Consider the following 21,485-nt stretch of genomic DNA (forward strand, 5'->3'; position numbering starts at 1 on the left):
CTGCCGACTCTGCTTGCTCCCCTGACTCAGCCGTAGGCTCGGCCGCGCACCTCAGAGCCTGCTCAGTGCTCACACTGCCTGGCTAAGAGCCCGCCGCACGACTGCATGCTCGAAGGAAGACAGGCTGAGAGCAGCGAGAGGAAAGGAAGGATGGGGTGGATATGGGTAGGGGGGTTTTTTATAACAATATGAGTGGTTAGTTATTCTCTTTTTTTTTTGAAAAGGATGGTTAGTTATTCTCAACGGCATACAGGAGTGCAGGACCCATTAAGCACTAGGGGCATACGTGCAAATATTCGAAACGGGGAGGGATTCTATGAGGTACTTGTTTAGAAGAGAGGACTAGAATCCAGAGAGGATGATGGATGGCTGTCTTTTGGACACACCACTACCCAATCACCCCTTTCACTCTCGTCCCCTTCTGCACCACTCAAACCTGCTGCTCCCTCTGCATTTCCCCCCTCCTCTCCTTCCTTCTGGACACCAGCCCTGCAGCTTCTCCGGCAAGCTGCCTCAAGAGCCACCAGCAGGCTGCAGGATGGCTGCTGTGATGAAGGCTCTTGCCGTTGCCTCGCCGGTCTCGGCCCGAGCACAGCCCCGTCGGTGTGTTGCAGGTACCGTCCCCATCGAAACTGCATTCCCGTTTTTTTCTATTTTGCAGTCGAAATCATGTAGGATAATCGCTTGCTGGGTGCCTAGGAGCAATGCGCGAATACCTGCCTGCAGGATATGAAGGCCTGTGCTGCATCATGCTTCTGTAAGGGTGTCATTGAGTTTAGGGTAAACATGGCGTTAAGCTAGTGGTACAAGTACTGTAGTTAATTAGCAAATACGCATGTATCACTTGATGATTCTCAGCTGCCTCTTCTAGCGTTTTGTGGTTTAGGGAGCTGCCTCAAGGAAGTGCAGAACAATTTCTTGAAGGTCTTACTGTATAAAGATATTTGGAGTAGATAGCTTTATGATGAATTGTTAGTCCCATGAGAAACAGAAGGATGTGTGCAGAAAGCGCAGTGTTCAGACTGCTTAACTAAGATGCATAAAATATTTGGATGGAGTTTAGGACTAATGGAATCGATCCCTATCTCTTCTTAGCACACACAAACAGGATTGTCCATGTGAATATTGTCAATTCATGGGAAGTGTTCCAGAAAGAGAAGATATTTATCAGGCTTTGCCTGTTTACACACATCAGGGAGCCATTTCTTTTTTTTCTCTCACACTAACTTGTTCAAATGACCTTGAGGACCTGTAAGCGCAAAACCTGATGAGATTAACTTGAGCAACCCAGTTTATACTTTTTAAAAATCACACAAATCTAAGTTTCTGAATGAGCTCATCTCTAGCACGATGGGTAGCTTCCTTAATTTCTTGTGTCCTTTGTTCTACACCTGTATGGCTGTATGAGAAATACATGGAATTAGTCTTTCAGTTGCATGTGTAACTCTGTTTCAGTTTATATTATTTTCTCAAGTTAATTATGATGCAGTATCTCACTCGCTGTTTAATTATGTTCAGGTACCCCTAGCCATCAGAGCCTGCAGTCGTCCTTCAACGGCATGTCCCTGCAGTGCCGGCCAGCGCCGCGACCGCGGCCATGCTCCTCCCGGTCGTCGTCGGTGCAGGTGGTGATGATGGCGAAGCCGTCGATCCAGTTCATCCAGGGCACGGACGAGCAGACGATCCCGGACGTGCGTCTGACCAAGTCCCGGGACGGCACCAACGGCGTGGCCATCTTCACCTTCGAGCAGCCGTCGGTGTTCGACTCGTCGGCGGAGCTGGGCGACATCACGGGGTTCTACATGATCGACGAGGAAGGCACGCTGCAGTCGGTGGACGTGAGCGCCAAGTTCGTCAACGGGAAGCCGGCGCGGATCGAGGCCAAGTACGTGATGCGCACGCCCCGGGACTGGGACCGCTTCATGCGCTTCATGGAGCGCTACTCCCAGGCCAACGGCCTCCAGTTCGTCAAGAACTGAGCTTGTGCCGGTGAGCTCGATCTCTCTCATGGCTGGACTTGGAGGTAGAGCTCGACGCAATGGCAATGCTCTCCGTTGCCTGCACTTCACTTCAGTGCCCCCCTTTTCTCTCTCTCTTTTCCTGACACTGTCATGAGTTTCTGTTTGACTACATGTTCAGTTCAGTGTAACTCGAGTGTGGGCTGGGCCGGTAAACTTGACATTGGGCTGTGTGATTCTGTGATGTGTGCCTGTTATTTTTTTTCCCTTCCCCCTCCCCTGGTGATTTGAGTGAATTTTTGTAGGTAAAAATTTCTACAAAATGGGATGTTTGTTTATGCGCGTTCATACAAATTTGCAATAAGACTTTCTGCCTGTTATCCTACAGGTGGTTAGCCTGAAATAAGAAAGGACGTCTGTGGTTTGTCAGATACTTTATTTGGATTATTGAACAAAACGGAAGAGAATTTAAATTTCGTATCATCTCACACATAAAAATTTGCAATTAGTGCCAGGCTGCATGTGGCGCGAACTGCGCAATTAGGAAGCGGATTGTGCTAGCTTAGCTGTGGGCATGACAATGACAAGAGGTTTATTATCTATCAGGAAGAACTGACAGATTAGTGGTGGAGGTTATAGGTTGACTCGCTAGCTTGGAACTAGATGCGGCCGCTGTGTCTGTGTCGTGTACGATGGCCAGGCTATCCAGGCCAGCAGACGCAGAGCATGTGGCCACACTGGAAGCCAGCTTTTAGAATTACTATTCTAGCCTGGAGCAAATTGCCCTATGGCTCTCTCATCTCAGCGCTCTCTCACTCCTGATAAAAAGGGATCTGTCGGTTTGTAGAGTCCTTTTTTGGTAAGCTTCGTGCTGTCTGCTGTGGTATTCTCCAGTCACGTCCAGTACCTTTGCAGTGAGCTACAACACAGCGCTCTCTCTCTCTCTCTCTCTCTCTCTCTCTCTCTCTCTCTCTTCATGTTCAGCAAATAAAAATTGTCTGACCCACAACAGATTTCTGTAGTTCTTTTTTTCAGATGAGATTTCTGTCGTTCTCTGAGTCTAGGAAAGTGCTCTGTGAAAACAACATAACGTAGTGAAGACGGCTGAGCCTTATCTAAGCAAGTATCACGAAATTCTAGCACGTCCACTAGAAACTACAGAAAGTGCTCCGGGAAAAAATTATAGCACGTCCGCTAAAAACGGCTGAACCTTATATAAGCAAGTATCACGAAAGAGGAGCATCCTCCAATGGGAGCTTTGGGTCTGTACCTGCACTCCAGCAGTATAGTGCACCAAATCATTCAGACACATCTGCGCCCAACTATAACACTGACAAGACGAGCATGGGCATGGCATCATCAAAAGCAGATCGAGCCATCCAGGGTCTAGTGCTTGTTGCCCCTACCCTAACATTTGTTCCCTCGATCCCTTTTCTCCTCGCCTTCTCTTTATGGCTGTCGTTTCTGAAGATTAGCAGGTAAATTAGGGGCCCCTGATACAATCCCTCCCTGGACCCGGCAGTAAGTTCACGTCTCGTTCAGGTGTGTGAATGGCAAACACCTGATCTCTCAGATTATCAGATGTGTGCATGTGTTCCTGGGCCAAGCAAGTTTCAGATGGATGGAGCCATGGAGGAGCAGACATGCCAGCTCTGTTGTGGGAGGATTGACAGCGAGGGTTCCAATTGTCATGCGTGTCTCTTGTTGCCTTCATGTCCTTGTCCATCATTCCTCGGGTCCAGGGCCTTCTTTTGTTACCATCTGCCAAGGGGCACGGTGTCACCCAAGTTTTTGACACCACAATTTGACAGGTAAGTTCAGGAATGGATATACAAATGATTCCTTTTATATTATTAGTCTGAATTTGAAATCATTGGACAGGCCCATATCATGAACTACTGAAAACGTCAATGAGAATTTTCCATGATTGATCTGCCTCGGGGGGGGGGGGGGGGGGGGGGGGGGGGAATCACATGGTTGATTATCAGTTTTGAGTATCTTCTTCCTCAACTTGCATTGGAAAAAAATTGCATTTTTGACCATATCAGCTCGAATATTTTTCTTTGATTTCAATCATGATGAATAGTCAGCTTGACCGTATGGTGGTAGTATTTTTTAGTTGGAGTAGTGGCTTTACAATCCTCCCCATCTTCCCAAAAATACATCATGCTACGTTTGAACTTTGAAGTGGTCCATGAGTTGACATGACCTCCACTACCCTGTTCCGGTCAACCCTACTATGCACCAATAGTTTTCGGTGCAAATCTCTTCACAGTAAAAACGGCACGATAAAAAGGATCAAACGTAATGACTGGTGAAATAGTAACTTCTGAGTTACAAGCACGACGCATGGACATAAAATCCATGCCTTGGCACAGTTCCGCAACAGAATTTTTTTTTGAAGAAACATTTTTTTCTTTATTAAAAGAGAATTAAAGAAAAACAAAAAAGGCGCGGGCGCACACACACCTGCATGAAAAAGGGTCCTAGCAAAGGAAGATCCCAAGGACAACCTCCATTGTCTTCTCAAGCTGGCTTTCTCTCTCTAAAAGCTTTCTACGGAAAAAAACCCCACCTCCCCTCCCTCTCTCTCTAGGCTGCTCAAGTCATGATTGTAACAAGTAGTATAGTAGGGGGAGCCTCCAACTGCAGCAGCATGCATATCCATTAGCAATTATTAATTGCTCCGCCCCGGACGCCAACTCCATCGCCTCCCCTCCACCACCTAAACCCAAAAACAATTCGCGCAACCGCAGCGACGAGGCGGAGGCGACAGCGGCCAGCGGCGGCGACAAGTCTTCGGCGGAAACCCTACCAGGCCGAGCGCGCAATGGCGGAGGACGGCGAGAAGGCCGCGCCCGCCGCGGCAGCGTCTGCGGGGGCGGCCGCGGACGCGGAGGGAGGAGGTGCAGGGAAGGGAGGAGGCGGCGAGGAGCAGAGCGTGAAGCTCTTCGTGGGGCAGGTGCCCAAGCACGTGACGGAGGCCGAGCTGCTCGCCATGTTCCGGGAGGTGGCCGCCGTCGACGAGGTCACCGTCATCAAGGACAAGGTCACCAAGGTCTCCCGAGGTACGGATCCGTGCGCCCGGATCTGGGCTCGCCACCCTCGCTCGCGCTCCGGAGAGCTTGTCACGGCTCGATTGGCGTAATGCCGTTCTGCTACGAGCTCTCGTGCTCTGTCGAGGTGTTTTTTCTTTTTGCTTGGTCGTGTTTTGGGGCAATGCTATCGGAGGAATCTGAGCTTTGCGGTTTGAATTTCTAGCGTTTTGACTTGGGTTTTTTGCTACTGGGGATCCATTTGCTCCAATGCTGGAGGGAGATCTCGCGCCGAATTTTCGGGTTGGTGGGGTTTGAGCACGAATTTGAGTTTAATAGGTTTGAATTGTGTTACTTCAGTGTATAATATGCTCCAATGCCTGAGCTAATTTTTCGCCTTCTGCGTTTCAGTTTTTTTTTTTGAAGAACTGCGTTTCAGTTTTTGAAATTTAGATTTTGCTGGCTTCGTATTTTCATTTTGGATTTCTTCCAAAAAATAAAATAAATAACTATGCGTGTCTGGTGTGGCTTGAGCTTGTTTTGGAGCAATGCAGGCTTAAATGTGCTATATTTGCGTGGAATTTTTGCTACTTTTAGCTGCTTGGCTAGGGTTGGCTTCAGGAAAACTCAAGTATTTCTGGTTCGGATGTGGATATTTGGTTGGGATGTGCATTTCTGCAAATAAGAAACATTGCCTTGTTTTCCCTGAGAGCCGTTTGTTACGTCGCACATTGACAGGCCAGTTTTCCACTTCTAGTGCTGCTGCCTTCGCCTCCGTGCAACTCCAGCCTGACAGTGTTTGCGTCATTCTGTCCATCTGCGTGTTGATTTGACATCAGTTTCACATGCTCTGAACATAATGCAGGGTGCTGCTTCCTCATATGCCCCTCAAGGGAAGAAGCTGACAAGGCGGTGAATGCTTACCACAACAAGCGCACGCTCCCTGGGGTACGTGAGCATTCTAATCGTGCTCTGTTAGCATGTTTCTCCTTGCATATGCTTAGGTGGCATTGTCAGGAACTGAATCTACTGTAGCACCTTTAGCTCTTTCTGGTGATCGCAAATTATGAATATCCCATAATCTGGTTGGCATGGGGCCACAATGTCAGCTAATGTATGCCCTTAGTTGTTCGGTGGGATCAAATGAATCTTTGGTGGGACACTATGTGGAAATTTAATTTAGTGACTGCGACTTTTGTGGGTGGTCTAAAACTTGGAAGTGGCTTTGGGTCGAGGCCTCAAGGGGGATGTGTGAATGATTGCAGCCTTGCAGGATGTGAACCCATTCTAGTTCTAGATTTTGCACATTGTTTCAGCAGTTTTTGCCTTTTCACAGTACTGCTTTACAGCCGATAGTTTAAAGCCCAGTGGCATTCGTTTTTTCTTTCTTTCTTGCACGTCGGATAAGAAATAATATGCACTTTAACCTCTCTTCAGTGAGTTCTTGCTGATAAAATTGATCCTGCTATGCCATTCTTTGGTTGGAACCTGTTCTTCTAATGCAGATACACAATAGTCCTTTCAAGAGCAGGCTACGCAAACAAAACAATACAACAACCCTTTATGAGTAGTCTTTAAGATGGCTAAGTCTTTTGTTTGCTACTCTGAATAGGATAAAGTGGAGAGCCACTACATTATGAATGTGATTTTGTGTTCTTATGTGAAGTACATCTTATTCAGCCATTCTGTAGGGTTGTTGCCTGGTAATCTGCAGGATGCTATTATGATATTTATCAAAGTTAGTCGGTTTAGCCTCGTTCCTAGAAATATAATGTCTATATTTTCCAACAGTAGCTGAGGAATCAAGTGCTCTTGTGTAGAACAGGAGGAATTCTAGAGATTTCCTTTCATGGTTAGTCTTTTTAGAAAACAGAATACCGGCGTCTGCGACCGCACATAACCATTTCATGGTTAGTCCTGCCAAGTGTAATCAGATAGTGGACATGTTGATGCAGCATATACCTATGTGGGGGTAATTATTGAATATTCGAATGTTGTAGGAAATTTGTGTATTTATTTATCAGAAGACTGCTCAGGAGGAAATTATGATTTCAGTCCTCAACAAAGTATAATCTTGTGTAGCATATGTCAACATGAGCTAGTCAAAACATTTAGGCAGATTAACAAAATTTATATTTAGACAAGATTACGGGAGTAGTCAAGAACCATACCTGTTGAGTTGCTAGGCTATGGTGCAACCGTGCAAGTAGCAAATGCTAATAGTTTTTTAGGCAACTAGCTGGGTCTATGACAACTGACTTCTGGTCACCAACCAAATAATGGCTAGCCTTGTTTCTGACGTGGCACACCTAACAAAAGCTAGACCACCAATTGGCCATAACACTTTTGCATCCATCTTGTAAGGAAAATGATATTTTTGTAGCTTCAATTTTGTGGCACACCTAACTGATGCCCCAAACCAAACAATGAACTTATAGCCAACCTAACTCTTAGTGTGGTTGATTGTGGCCTCTGTCCCATCAAACATGACCAAAGTTTTTAGATAGATGAAGAGCAGCTGGGTATGAGTAAAGCATTTGGACTAGGTATAAAATTTCATGAAAATGCATACTTCTATCTCAACTTGCTTCAATTGCAAGAATATATGATTTTGTCTATGTGTATCTTCTTGAATGTTTATTATTGTGGAGCACAAGTTTTCTAAAAACATCATGATGATTGCTATAGACCTAAACAATGGATAGTTGCTATACTGTTTACTACCTTAAGCTGTCTTCACCCAATGAATTGCATCAAGAAAATGACTACATATCTAATCCCACTCCTGCTGGTATGTTTTTTTTTTGGTTTAAAATATGAAGTAACATTACACCATTTCATGCGACTAGCAGAGGCAAAAGTTCACCAAATAAGGATGGTGATACAAAGCATGCTATAAAGTATTAGTGGTTAGAGATCCACATCCTAATGTTGCACAAAATTTGAACTGCTTCATACACTGACTTTGTGGAGCCACTGAGACACTTGCCCATTATTAATGTTTTCTCTAGTAATGTAGCTACTCTTCTGATGCCTTGTTTGGGTATGTTGATATGTGTGACACTTTCCTATGGCACTCATCAAATACAAATCTTGTAAATTGTCTCTACTTTCTTTGACACTGATGATGCTCTTTTATGTTTCTTTCTTTAACTCAGGCATCAAGTCCTTTGCAAGTAAAATATGCTGATGGAGAGTTGGAGAGGCTGGGTATGCTTGCTCTTTATGTAGAACTTTGTCTCTGCCAGTGATTTTGTATAGGGATCTGGCTCATGACATCGTTTCCTGTATTTTATTGATATTTGAACAGTGCACTCATATAGTCATATCTATACTTGTCATGACTTCCAGAACACAAGCTTTTCATTGGAATGCTTCCGAAAAATGTTACGGATACTGAGTTGACTGATCTGTTTTCTGAATATGGGAATATCAAGGATTTACAAATTTTGAGAGGTTCACAACAAACGAGCAAAGGTTGTCCTGCGGAGAAGTTGCTTTCCTTGTCAATAGAATTATAAGCACCACTTGGTTTTGACAGTTTGTCATCTCAAGTGTATATTGTCAATTAACTTGTCTTCTTTTGGCAGCTGGCTGCGCATTCCTTAAATATGAAACAAAAGAGCAAGCATTGGCAGCCATTGAGGCTCTAAATGGGAAGCACAAAATAGAGGTTTGACAAAATGAGTTAGGCTGCCAAAGCAATTGTTACATGTATTTTATATCTCTGTGATGCACGGTGGAGCATAGTATACAGCTCATAGTTTTGACTGAATTATATACTCTATTTATCATCAACAGTTACAAGTAACAATTTATATAATTAAAAATAGAGGTTTGACAAGATGAGTTAGGAAACTAATGGAAGTTTTACATGCTTTTTCTTACTTTGATTCATATGGGAACATAACATAAAATCATTATTTGTAGGAAAAAGTCCATTTTACTCCCCTCACCTATCCACTTTGTCCGCTTAACCCCCTGAACTAAGTTTTGGCTCACTTTACTCCCCTGAACTATTTCATTTGGTCCAATCTACCCCCTAATTAGATTTCTCTTTTTTGTTTCTTCGTGTATGAGTTGAATTTTGAGTTCAAATTTTGTGAGCATACACAAAACATGATGCCTGATGTTAGAAAATTATACTAAGAATTTTTCATGGTTATTTTCATAGGTTAGGAATATTTAATACGAAATTGATCTTAGATATACAAAACTGTACGAAAAGTAATCATGAAAAAATTCTAATATATTTTTTTAACATGGAGCATCATGTTATAAGTCAACTGACAAAATCTGAAATTAAAATTCAATCTGTACGCGAAGAAACAAAAAAGAGAAATCTAATTAGGGGGTAGATTGGACCAAATGAAATAGTTTGGGGGAGTAAAGTGAGCCTAAATTTTGCTTAGGGGGTTAAGTGGACAAAGTAAATAGGTGAGGGGAGTAAAATAGACTTTTTCCTTATTTTTGTACATAAATTGTGAAATTTAGATATTTTTTTGGTTATTTTATTTTTGGATTGCTCATTTGACACCATGAGTTTGAGCTATATTCTTTTTTAGGCTTTCTTCAGAATACCATTTTTTGTAAATATATTCTAACAAGTTCTGGTATATTTGTAGGGTTCTAGTGTGCCATTGGTTGTCAAATGGGCTGATACAGAAAAGGAAAGACAGGCTAGGAAAGCACAAAAAGCTCAATTGCAGTTGTCTAATATTCCCAATGCAAACCCTATGCAGCAATCTTCATTATTTGGAGCTTTACAGATGGGATATATGCCTCAATATAATGGATTTGGTTATCAGGTGACTTACCTTCTACATTGTTTTGCTTCATAATTAGAAAATGTTAATACTATACACTAATTTTATTTCCTTTCAAGTTATTTTCTTTACTAAACTTTTCCATCAATCAGTGTTGAGGATATATTTTTTGTTGACTTGTGCTCTTCTCATTGAAAATGTAATTTCTACGTCATTTACCTTTCAGTATTTGGATGTTTCCTGCTTGTTCTTTTTATGTGCTGTTGCAAACAAAAAAGATGGCCTTCGCTCAAAGTGCTGAAATTTCTTAGCTTCTCTCCTTGATATGCTATCAATACCTAAATAACCCAAGTATTGCTTGTATAGCTTAAAATAACTGAATTTTGTGCCTTAAACAGTTGGCAGAAGTGTGTACTGATTTAGATCTTCTGTGCAGCCACCCGGGACATATGGACTTATGCAGTACCCTTTGTCTCCTATGCAAAATCAAGGTCCCTTCCAGAATATGGTCCAGCCTGTTAATCAAGGAAACTCGATAAGAGGAGTCAATCCTGAACTGTCCCCCAGTTCAGTTCAAAGGTCATTTAATGCAATGCAGTTAGGCAGCCCTTATCCTGCCATCCCTGGTATGCAGTATCCTGGATCATATCCTGGTGGTCTCATGAACAATCGTCCTTTTGGAAATTCTAACAATTCGATTAAAGTTCCAAATTCAAATGCCACGTCCACCATATCTTCTAGTCCCAGCAGCAATGCCGGTGGGCAGATCGAAGGTTAGCTACATTCGATACTCTATGTATGTCTGTACTGTGCAGGGGAGAAAAACTATTCTCTGGAGAGTTGCTGTTGTCATAAGCATGTACTTTTTATCTCTCAACATACAGTTTCCCAAGATGTCATTTTCATCAAGTACATCTTGTAGCATGAATGAATGATGTTCATTTTCCTTTGTTTTGCAAAAGTGTACATCAGTACATAGGGCCATCAGAAGATGTACTTGATATTCTGCACAATGCTTTATAGCTCTGATTATAGGTTGTACTATCAGTCCATAACCCATTATGCTATCAATTAATCTGTTTACCATTATTATAACTGATATTGTGACATTTATTGTGATGTCTAATTATCATGTTACAGGTCCTCCTGGAGCCAATCTATTTATTTATCATATCCCACAAGACTATGGTGACCAAGAACTTTCCAGTGCGTTTCAGAGTTTTGGTAGAGTACTAAGTGCTAAGGTGTTTGTAGACAAAGCAACGGGTGTCAGCAAATGCTTCGGTAAAAAGCTTTTCACCCTCTCTCTTTCGGTGCTCATCCTTGCTAACTGCGCTAATTGGTTTATATAACTTGGTGCAGGTTTTGTGAGCTACGACTCTCCTGCTTCTGCACAGGCAGCCATCAATATGATGAACGGCTTCCAATTAGGTGGTAAGAAACTCAAAGTACAACTCAAGAGAGAAAACAACAAGCATAGTAAACCCTATTGACAAAAGCAGCAGTTGTTGTGACCATACGACGCGATCAGGTTCTCGGTACATATTTGTCAGATAATTGATCGTTACCACATTGTTTCCTTCCTCTGCTCCCCGCAAAGCAGTCAGTCGGCAGTCCAGCACCACGCCCATCAGACTTGGGGAGCCCAGCCCAGTGTAATCGTATTCTCGTTGTTCAATTATTCACATTCTTGAAAGATTATCACGTTGTGTAATTCATTGCAGCATAGCCGTAGCAGATATTTGAACCATGGTCAGATCACTTGTACACAAAGACTGCCAATTCATTCAATTGTTACCTTTTTAAACTGACAAATTCCTAGAATTCGCTATGATTTACGTTGCTGAATCTTTTTGAGAGTTTGCCGGGTCATTTCCTGTTATCATGTGTCCATGCACTTTGTTGAGTGATTTATGATCAATGTGCTCCATGTTGTAAAGAAATTCCAGAACATGATGGCTGTTTTTGATGGTTGAACAGAACAGAGTGTTCCAGAACAGGCTAGAGAAATGGGATCACAGGGCAGCAGATCAGTTATAATGCAGATGGCTGTGCCATGGCCCATGGGCCAACCACGGCCTAGAGCCTACCTACCTTCAAAAAGATGTGTTGAACCTGTAGTAGCTCTGGACGCAGGCACGAAACTATTGGGTGGCTAGTCTCGCTCAGTAACTGACGCTAGGTGAAGACAACTTCATGGTGGCAAGTCATGTAGCTCCTGCGTCCAGCCTGCAGACGGGTTCGGGTTGCCAGCAGCAACAGGGAGTACATGAATGAATTATATAGCGAAGCAGATGAGGATCACTGTCTGCAATCAAGCCATCCGCCCCGCTAACTGCTCGCCATCACTCGCTGACGCCGACACGCGACGGCGACTGGAGCCCCAGCCGCTATCTGCCTTGCGTGCACGGTTGCATGCAGCAGGTGAACTTCCTCGATCGGCAAATGCTGAACGATTATCGATCGCGGAACAAATGCCGTCTTTTCCCGTCCGGCACCAAGAACGTCCATTCCTTCCATGCATATACACGGTAATGTATGGAAACCTCTCTCCGTAGCGCCTCGTTCGCTGATTGGCGTACTACCAGGGACGGCGATGGGGTGGCCGTGGCTCAAGCTCCTCCTACAGCTCCGGACGTAACGGAGCCTCCCGTTGAGCGAGCCTCTTCTACAGTTTTAGCTATGGACGAAGAGAGGAAGAAGAAAAGAGAGTAAAAGAAGAAGACAACGAGGAAGGAAAGAGAGGGAAGGAGGAAGGGTAAGGAAGATGAGCTCCTCTTGGCTGCGCTTGTTACTATTAGTACCTAGGGTCTGTTTGAATACTCTATGTTAAAGTTTAACCAGTGTTAAAGTTTTAACACTCTCAAATGGAGTGCTAAAGTTTAACACATTGGGAGTGTTTGGATAATGTGTTAAACTTTAATATTTTTGGTGGGAAATGAATCCATTGCCCCCTCATTTATGGCCGGCGGAGAGAGAGGGAGGAGAGAGAAGGGAGCAATGGTGGGAAAAAGTGGGGAGGGGAACCACTTTTAACAAGTTTAACAACTTTTAACACCTCTTTGGGGGTGTTAAACTTTAACACATCCCTTTTAACACATGTGTTTGAGAGGCAATGTGATAAAAAAAGTTAAAAGTAGGGTTAAATTTTAACCCCCCTATCCAAACAGGACTTCACTAGTGTACCACGTGCACAAGTAGGCCATGTGAGTTAAACTGAGCCAGGCAGACAACGTCTTCCCGGACCCACGGATAGTGCAACAACACTGCTACTATTTCATCACACCATTAATGTGCTGGTCATGCATGGCCACTTGGCTTGCCAGCCATGAAGATTAACCACGAATGCCAAGCCAAGAGGGAAAGAAAAAACAAACTGGCAACTTTTATTTACCCACCATTCTTTGACAGCACGAACATAAGTAGATAGCATAGTTACATAGCACAACCAATGGCACGATCGACCAGACACACCAGAGCACCGTACCATCGACCAGACACACCAGAGCACCGTACCAATCAAATAACCACCTACAGTGCTACACTTTGTACATCACCCGCGCAGCAGCTGCAGGTTGGTGCACCTGCAGCGCCCGGCCGGCGGCCGGCGGCGGCGGCATGATGCTCTTGGCGCCGACCTTGGCGTAGTAGTACTGCGTGAACGGCGCGAACCCGCGCTGCTTGTCGTCGACCCCGGCGACCATTGTGGGCGACGGCGCGACCTGCAGGAACATGTAGTTCCCGGCGAAGAGGTCCCCGATGTATGGCCGGCCCTCCCTGAGCTGCCGAGCCACCTTGGCCACCGACGCGCGCACCCTGGCCCCTGCCGCCGCCGCGCCCCGACGCAGCGCCCGCGCCAGACCCGAGATCCTCAGCCGCGGCCTCACCCTCCGCGGCCGCTGCCGCCTCCTCCGGGCCCTGGCGACCGCGGCGCCCAGCGCGAGGTAGTAGGACTGGTAGGATTCCTGGATGGCGGCGGCGGACGGCGGCGGAGGCTGCTGCTGGTGGTCTTGGTGCTCGAGGGTGGTGGCAGTGGGGGGAGCGGGAGCGGGCGGGAGCTTCTTGAGCTTGTGGTAGGCGAAGCTGCGGCGGCCGGTCATGGGCATGGGCGCCAGGTAGGACGAGCCGCCGGCCGGCATGGCGGCGGAGGTTATTCTGCGAGAGAGTACGTGGAGCTCAGCTGGCTGCAGGTGCTGGAGCCCCGAAGAAGGAGAAGGCGCTTTGTATTGCACGGCTAGTGAGCGAGCAGTTGCGGCTGGGGTGGCAGCAATGTACACGGATGGAGCTCGTGGAGCGTACTGTGCGCGCGTGCGCGCGATGCGTATCGTCTGGCGGTCTTGGAACGCGCGTGCGAGATGGCGGGTGGTGTGTGGCACGGCGCGGTGCGGTGGAAAATGGGCGACGGCAATTTAAGAGGGTGTCAATGCAGTTGGACGACGGGCGGCTGGTGGTGGTGGATGCTGCGGCGTGGGGTCTGACGGTCTCGTCCTCCATTAATGGTGGTGTGGAGCACGGGCGCCCGGTACTCCGTCGTGCTGTCGTGCAGGCACCCATCAGCTTGGTCTGCTAGTGCAGGGCAAGTGAGGGTTTGATGCTCATTCCGTAGCCAACCACCTACCTCTACTGCCTGATGATACTCTACCGGAACTGAAGAACCGTGTCCTGTAGGGAGTCACGAAGCCCAAATTATAGGTTGCCGCACTGGTGGTTACTTTGCTTTCCTAGATCCCGCACGCGACGCTGGCAGACCCGGGATCGCGCCGAGCGGCAGGCCGGGATGCCCACCACCAAAGCCCTCGCCAACAGCAAGCGTGTGTCGGCGTCCCCGAGCCAGCGGCCGGCCTTCTTCAGCAGGGTAGCCAGGCTTCAGACACGTCTACGCCAGAAGTAGTAGTCCTAAATGCAATCACGGGAATTCGATGAGGGGGGCCAGAAGTAGTAGTCATATGCACAGTTCCTGAAGCTTCCCTATGAACGAACATGCATGAATCAATCATATGGATCCCGGCAACATGACCTGAGAAGTGAAAAACGAACGCCACCACCCATGATCGCAGTTCACCATTTCTACGGCCGATTCAGATGGTATCACCATGAAAACTAAAAGAGAGATCACAGCAAAACTGAGGAACCTCCACAAAACTGCGAGGCAAACGCCGTGCCTTCTCTCATGCGAAAACGAAAGGTCCTTTACACTTTGAGAAGATCCTCTAGTAATGAGTTCAGCAGCAGCGGCAGGCAAGGCAGTACACGGCAAACCGGGGCAGGCGCGCACGCGCTACACAAGGGCCTGCCACCCCCTGTGGCTTTGACCACCACGCGCGGCACCGCCGCCCCTCTTGCGGTTTGCCTAGTACCCATCCATCCCATTTCCCATTTCCAACCCATATTTACATCCACTAACAACGAGAAGAGTATACCAGCGCGCCGAGGCAGGGGTGAGCTTCCTTGTGCTTTTGGCCGCCCGCCTCAGGAGCTGATCGCGCCCCGGCTACAACCAGATGACACCACCGGAGGAGCCCCGTCCTCTCTTCCAGACGTGCACCCCCTCTATTTTACATCTGGTTAGCCACGTACTTCGTTCATCATAGTAGGCTCATTAGGATACATAATGTAAAGACAAAAAGAACCCAGAGACAGGAATCACCCTGCATCCTGGTACCATGAGCTGCAATAGCATAAAGTTGTATAGTCAGCAATGGTGATATGCTGGTGTTATTAGGTAAATATATGAAGTAGTAAACAGAGCAATACAAATGTCTGGTTTGGGTCTGCAATTCTATTTTCTTAGTCTTAACTGATCGGGGACACAAAGTTCAGTTCATCATGTTTGAAATATAAAAAGGAGTAATGTGCGATTCTCAAATTATTGAACAAAACCCACAACTATAGAGTTTTTGCTCCAGTTTACAAAACCTTGGTTCACTTCATACTAACTTATGCCATCATGCAAAAAACTAAACGCTTCTCTTGCCCACGTCAACGGATGCAAGTATTCATAGAAAAAAAAAACTTGGCAATTGAACCTCAACTGAATATGTAGGAAGCTAAGCGAAGATCAGACATACACTAAAATCAACTGGACATCCTCATTAGCAGAAATTGTGGATAAAAAACACAAATATGAACTGTTTAAATCCTCCAGCATGATGTATAATGGAAGAATTGTTAAGATGTGAACAACATTTACTTACTTTGAGCACACTCAACAGCGTATAAATGAATTGACTGCAAAAAATTCCAAAGTTGCGAAAATATAAATGGAGAAATAACTCACATGAATGAGGTGCAGGAGCCACTTGTGACATCCCACCAGGACCTGCTCTTGTTCCCTGCTCACTTGGAGCAGGACTTGTCCGTGTTCCATGTTCGCTTGGAGGATGTGCATGAGCAAAAGAAACGGTGGGCAAAGGTGGCTCTGGTAGAATAGGAGGGGATGGAACAGGGGATCCACCATGCATAGTGGGATCATGTGGAGAACGACTAGCAGGTGGAGGTGACCATGGATGTGGTGGTGGGGCACTAGAAGCAGAATGGTGATTATTAGCTGCAGGCTCAGCAGCTGGTGTAACTGGCCCTCTTTTCTTTGGCTTGTTTTTGCTGTATGGACACCCAGATGGAGGTGGAGCACCATATCTGGGTTGCGGCACAGGAAAATGTGTTGGAGCAGGAGCCGGAGCTAGATGCCTGCTGTTGTCAGGACTGTGGTGATGGTGATGATGGCCGTGATGAGCATGATGATGCATGGGTGCAGGACTAGGTGCATCAGAACCGCCCCCGCTATGCAAGGAATGCCTAAGGTAGGATGAAAGGCTAATCTGCTTTACTTTGCCAAATACAGTATGATTGAGACCCAGGTTTCCCGAGGATGAAGATGAATTGGTAATTGTCCGCGCCAACTGCTTCATCCTTGGCACAGATGGCTCAGACGTCTTGTGATTTCCAACTTCAAGGACAATGGAAGTCTCAACAATTGTTGGAGGAAGAATTGTTGAACCTTGCGAATTCGTCAATTTGACATACAGATTCTGCATTGCACAAACCAAAAACTCAATTTGCAAGGAAAAAACAGATAGCTACTACAATACTAATTTATGCCTAGGAATTTTCCCGACTGAATTGCTTTCTTGCCTTAGTTTAGAACCACATATCAGCAACTGTACAAAACAAACTGCAGCAGTCCAGAAATTGGTTGTGCTTTGTTCTCTTTTGTGGTTCTTAAAAAAGAAATATGTTAGTTAGATAGATTATCCTGTGAGCCTAGTGTGGTGCCCCTGCATGGTCTCTCATTTTTACAGAATATTTGTGGCAAACCTATGTGGAGTTCCATGCATATGCATGCCCATCAAACTAATGAGTAAATGCCAGAAATGTATGTCACAAATTGCAAAGCACCTGCAAGACTGTATGCACAATTTGCATCACATGCAAATTTTATATATATGTCAATATATATGTGCTGACATGACATGGTAGAATTACCAAATGTATATAAGCCTCTAGCGCAGTGAAGGTCACTATAGAGAGAATAAAAAGAACACCGTACATGTAAATATGATTCATACTGAAGTGATAATGAAGACAACCACAAATAGAAATCCAGAAGGTACAACTAACCTCGTATGGATTGAGAAGTAGTCCTGCCTTCATTTGATCCTTTAACTCGTTGGTTCTGTCTTGTATTTTGTAGATTGGATAGTTCAGAGTGAAATTGAAAGTAGCATGGGGTTGAAGAAGAGAAGCATTTTGTGGAGGGATGATTGTTATTCCTCCCGGGAATTTAACTACTTCAAAGGATGATGAATTCCCGAATATAGACTCAGTCAAGTGGAGCGTTGACTGCCGTACAACGAAGGACATGAAATATGATCTAAGAATGCTCAACCATGTTGATGAGATAGTCAAGTCCTCTGGGAAAGGGACAATGCTGAAGATGACATTTGTCCAGTTTGATCCATCTAATGGATGCAGTGTATTCACAACCACCTGTATAGAAATTTAAGCATCAGTCTAGGGCAATAGGATGCAAGTATCCAGTAATGTGTAGATCAGAAAGTTGGAGGGCCTACGGTGGAATTAGGAATGCCAATCTCCTCATAGATATCAAATTCGAGCTTAGATTTATTTCCACTCAGCTCCGGAACTGTCTTTTGTAGCCTAAAGCTTGCCACAATAGCAGCTGCAAAATATAGATTCATTAGTAAGACTATGCTATAATGGAGTGTTTTTTGCTATGAGTTCATTGCATATTATATTGTACAGGCTATGGGCTCTCTAAATAATAGTAAAATTCAAGAACACTTCATACAGCTAGGGAGTAGACTGCAAATCTAACAGGGGCAAACGAGGAAAGAAAAGTGACCAGAAATCCCTTGGTTCATCTTTAAGTCAAAGATGAATACAAAAATCCAGTGTACAATCCCATGGCCTAATGAAAATTCATCTACAATTAAAGCACAACACATCACTAGCTAGCCACACTAAATCTAGTCAGGCCGGCGTATAGAATCAATATCTCTGACATCAGCCAATTCGGCGATATACAGAATCCGCTGAATCGAAAAGGCAAAATAAATCAGCGATCAACAGAAATAGTTAGTGATCGCGCCCCAACGATTCCCCTATAACCAGGCCAGCATAGTACTCCCATTTTGGCAGAATGTTTTTTAGGCTTTTAGCGCATTTATAAACTTACTATTTTTCACAAAATAGCAGCAGCATATCCCAAAGGAGGACCCTTTCTTGCAGTTGGTTGAATCTCCAACCAAACACACAACCACTCACTCATGGTGGCAGATTTTTTTGCAAAAGGGCACCCCCTCTCTCTAAAAAATGGGAGCACCGACACATGCCTAAGCAGGAGCAGCACAGATCGAATCCAAGCATCAGAATCCAGGAAAACACGAGCCACAGGCGACTAAATTTGCAGGCAATACGCCAGTAGAATGGTGAGACAACAGCAGAGAGCTCTAGAATATCCGGGTTGCTGTCCGAACCTACCATAACCCACAGCGTCTCGACAAGGTTCCTCGCAGTCAAAGTAAATTCAAATTCTCCACCCCAAAGCCGCAACTATTCACTGCGCACATCCAGATCCAAAGCTGAGCAATCACCAGTCAGCACCCAGTCGAAACTACGCACAGATCGAGCAAACAGCCACTATTCGTCCGCATACAGAGGAACGAGACCGAGATCTCGCAATGCGGAGGTGCTCACCTCCGAAGTCATCCCCCGGATCCGGGCCCTCCGCGCCCCTCCCCCGCCCCGTGAACGGCGGGAGCCAGAACACCGCCGACAGCAGCACCGCTACCCCGAGCACGAGCGCCGCCACGCATTGCAGCCTGACCGCCCTTGTCCCTCCTCCGCAGCAGCAGCGGCAGCGGCCGCTACCGCCCCTTCCTCCTCCGCCTCCTGCGCCTCCGCCGCCCGCCCCGTCCGGCGGCTGCTGCTGCGCCTCGCCGGCGTCCTTCCCCATCCGGCGCCGCGATCTCACGCATCCCGGCCGGCGAGCGCGGCCGCCGCCGGGGAGGGGGAGGTGACGAGGCGCCCCGCCATTGCCGCAGCTGAGCGAGCCAGTGGGTGTGCTTGGGCCAGTTGGTGGTGGCGCTAGGGTTAGGGTCGCGGGTCGCTTGGGTTGGGGGGGGCGTTGCTTAAGGAGGAGGCGATGGAGGTGGGCGAGGAAGGTGAGAGAAAGGGAGAGGTAAACCGCAGCGAGGTGAAATGGAAGGGAAGGGGAGGTGGGGGGGAAGCTAGCTGTAGGGGAAGAGCAGCAGCGGGGGGAGATTAGTGAGGAGTGACTAGTGACGAGCTTGTTTGGTTAGTGGGTAAAGCGCACTTGATAGAGCCTTAATTTGGTTTTGGTTGTGTTAGTGTGGACTATTTTTTTGCCTTTTGAACCTTTTTATCTTCTGCGGTTGTTCTGATTAGCTTGTTTTGGTTTTGGTTTTGGTTTGAAGATTTTGAAATTGGGAGGGGGCAAAAGGCAAGGCAGGATCTTCTGTGGTCAATTTGTCCATGTGCCAAATGTCTTGTATCTATGGCAATTGACATACAACCCGAATGTCAAGTTTGCTCTTTTTTTAGTGGAACTTAGTTTTTATAAATATATTTTTCATATTCGCTACTTGTCATGAGTTGCCATTTTTTAAGTTCAATTTTGGTTCGCAGCTTATGACCCGTGTAATAAATGAAAACGAACGTAGAAACACATGGACGAGATAATCGGACACTGAACTTTCTAGATAATCAAATCGGCTAAGACGAAGATCTGACGTCTCACGGAGCTAACTAATCATACCTAAACTGACCCATACAGGTAGGCGAACGCAAATTGGTAGATGGATCTCATCTCATTGCCGCATCACCCGTGCGAGGCCGCGTGTACCCATCATCGCATCATCAAGTGGAGGAGCGAGTGCGTAAGCCGAGGTGGTGACGCCGCCGCCGCACGCGGCGTACCGCAGGAGATCCCCGGTGGCGTCGGGCGCAGGCAGATGGATGGGTGAGCCGCACCCGCCGGACTCGAGCCGGGGAGACCCGTGACGTGGGCCCGCGGGCCCACCTCCCTCTCTCCCTGCTGGCTTTCTCGTCGTGTGGCTATCTCTCCCGGAAACCGACGCCCCCCAACCCCACGAACGCGCCCGTGCACCCGGTCCACCGCACCGTCCCCGGGCCCACGTTGTCAGCGAGCGCGCGGATGGGTTCCTTCCTGCTTCACGAGTTGGTCCACGTGCTGCCGCGTAAATTACGAAGCCTTGCCACCGCCCCCCTGGTCTCATGGAACCTGTGCCACTGACGTCCGGGCCCCGGGGCTCGGACCCGCGACACGAGCGCACGTGGAATGGTTGCAGCAGCGAGCGAGGCGCCTGGCCGTCGACGCGGACGCCGACAGCGAGTCAGCGACGCCGCGGAACAGCGCCATGAAGCACGGTGGTGGGACGGGACGGAGCGAGGGAAAACTCGAGAGGGCCCACCCGTCGGCGATTGAGGAGGGGAGACGCCACTTGGACGCCGTAACAAGGACACTCCAACAGGTGAGCGAGCGAGCGAGCTACTGGATGGACACGTTCACGTTCTGCCTGCCTGCCTGCCGTTCGTCAGCGATGGCCTCTAGAAGATCGAGATGTTTCTGTTCTGCAGCAGCTTCTCTTCTTCCCCCGTGCGGACGGTGCACACGTACGTGTGGGCTCTGCTCTGCTGTTCCCTTGCTCTTGTTGGTCCGAGGACGATGGGAGGAGATCGATGGAGTGAACCGTTTGTCCTTACGGACCGAGGCGGGGGGCTCTTAATTGGGAGAGCTATTATCACGACGTTGATGGCGGATTAGTAGTAAGATCGAAATGTGATGTACTGTGATTGTGTACTGCACTCGATTTATTCTCTACTTTCGTCTCATTCATGGACTTGCCGGTACGCCTTAGAACACTTGTAAATTCCCGAGCCATTTTTCGGCTCGTACTATCCGTTTCTGATTTTATACTGCTACCAGTTTCCCCCTGATGCTGCATTGCAGCCGTCTCGAGTACTTCTATATACTTTGCTGCTATAGGTACTGTACTTTGCAACTTGTTGCTTGCTTTTCCATTAGTTTCGTGCAAGCAACAAATGATATTATTGATGTGTGTCAAATGTCGTTATTAAAAATTTCAATTTGCTTAAGAATTCTGAAGTGTAGCTGTGAATATTTGACCCTAATAAAGTTGCATTGGTAGTTTTGATTTTAGCTC

General features: G+C 46.6%; 4 protein-coding genes across 4 annotated transcripts; 2 read left to right on the forward strand and 2 right to left on the reverse strand.

Moving 5' to 3' along the window:
- Nucleotides 1–374: 374 nt before the first annotated feature.
- Nucleotides 375–2,296, forward strand: LOC117856775 (photosystem II reaction center PSB28 protein, chloroplastic). The gene is made up of 2 exons (XM_034739164.2): nucleotides 375–614; nucleotides 1,519–2,296. Exons 1-2 carry the CDS (start codon nucleotides 539–541, stop codon nucleotides 1,977–1,979), a joined length of 537 nt encoding a protein of 178 aa, XP_034595055.1. The 5' UTR covers nucleotides 375–538; the 3' UTR covers nucleotides 1,980–2,296.
- A 2,244-nt stretch (nucleotides 2,297–4,540) lies between these two features.
- Nucleotides 4,541–11,607, forward strand: LOC117856772 (RNA-binding protein BRN1). Its single transcript, XM_034739162.2, has 9 exons — nucleotides 4,541–5,026; nucleotides 5,859–5,941; nucleotides 8,152–8,203; nucleotides 8,345–8,470; nucleotides 8,584–8,666; nucleotides 9,619–9,801; nucleotides 10,196–10,532; nucleotides 10,900–11,043; nucleotides 11,122–11,607. Exons 1-9 carry the CDS (start codon nucleotides 4,789–4,791, stop codon nucleotides 11,250–11,252), a joined length of 1,377 nt encoding a protein of 458 aa, XP_034595053.1. The 5' UTR covers nucleotides 4,541–4,788; the 3' UTR covers nucleotides 11,253–11,607.
- A 1,517-nt stretch (nucleotides 11,608–13,124) lies between these two features.
- LOC117857542 (uncharacterized) lies at nucleotides 13,125–14,736 on the reverse strand. The gene has a single exon (XM_034740258.2). It carries the CDS (start codon nucleotides 13,896–13,898, stop codon nucleotides 13,299–13,301), a length of 600 nt encoding a protein of 199 aa, XP_034596149.1. The 5' UTR covers nucleotides 13,899–14,736; the 3' UTR covers nucleotides 13,125–13,298.
- A 147-nt stretch (nucleotides 14,737–14,883) lies between these two features.
- LOC117857541 (uncharacterized) lies at nucleotides 14,884–19,501 on the reverse strand. Its single transcript, XM_034740257.2, has 5 exons — nucleotides 18,976–19,501; nucleotides 17,829–17,938; nucleotides 17,377–17,745; nucleotides 16,037–16,787; nucleotides 14,884–15,427 (listed from the first exon to the last, which is right to left on the reverse strand). The coding sequence occupies exons 1-5, from the start codon at nucleotides 19,232–19,234 to the stop codon at nucleotides 15,345–15,347; spliced, it is 1,572 nt and encodes a 523-aa protein (XP_034596148.1). The 5' UTR covers nucleotides 19,235–19,501; the 3' UTR covers nucleotides 14,884–15,344.
- Nucleotides 19,502–21,485: the final 1,984 nt, after the last annotated feature.

The sequence above is a fragment of the Setaria viridis genome, chromosome 5 (genome assembly GCF_005286985.2).
Source record: "Setaria viridis chromosome 5, Setaria_viridis_v4.0, whole genome shotgun sequence".
NCBI classification, from domain to species: domain Eukaryota; kingdom Viridiplantae; phylum Streptophyta; class Magnoliopsida; order Poales; family Poaceae; genus Setaria; species Setaria viridis.

What these genes read in the sequence shown, in the direction of transcription:
- LOC117856775 (XM_034739164.2), top strand. Translation starts at nt 539, where the DNA reads ATGGCTGCTGTGATGAAGGCTCTTGCCGTTGCCTCGCCGGTCTCGGCC. An exon ending in GCCCCGTCGGTGTGTTGCAG is followed by an intron (nt 615 to 1,518) that starts GTACCGTCCCCA and finishes AATTATGTTCAG; the next exon opens with GTACCCCTAGCCATCAGAGC.
- LOC117856772 (XM_034739162.2), top strand. Translation starts at nt 4,789, where the DNA reads ATGGCGGAGGACGGCGAGAAGGCCGCGCCCGCCGCGGCAGCGTCTGCG. An exon ending in ATGGGAAGCACAAAATAGAG is followed by an intron (nt 8,667 to 9,618) that starts GTTTGACAAAAT and finishes GTATATTTGTAG; the next exon opens with GGTTCTAGTGTGCCATTGGT. An exon ending in ATAATGGATTTGGTTATCAG is followed by an intron (nt 9,802 to 10,195) that starts GTGACTTACCTT and finishes TCTTCTGTGCAG; the next exon opens with CCACCCGGGACATATGGACT.
- LOC117857542 (XM_034740258.2), bottom strand. Translation starts at nt 13,898, where the DNA reads ATGCCGGCCGGCGGCTCGTCCTACCTGGCGCCCATGCCCATGACCGGC.
- LOC117857541 (XM_034740257.2), bottom strand. Translation starts at nt 19,234, where the DNA reads ATGGGGAAGGACGCCGGCGAGGCGCAGCAGCAGCCGCCGGACGGGGCG. An exon ending in TCCGGGGGATGACTTCGGAG is followed by an intron (nt 17,939 to 18,975) that starts GTGAGCACCTCC and finishes TATATTTTGCAG; the next exon opens with CTGCTATTGTGGCAAGCTTT. An exon ending in TACTTCTCAATCCATACGAG is followed by an intron (nt 16,788 to 17,376) that starts GTTAGTTGTACC and finishes TGTGCAATGCAG; the next exon opens with AATCTGTATGTCAAATTGAC.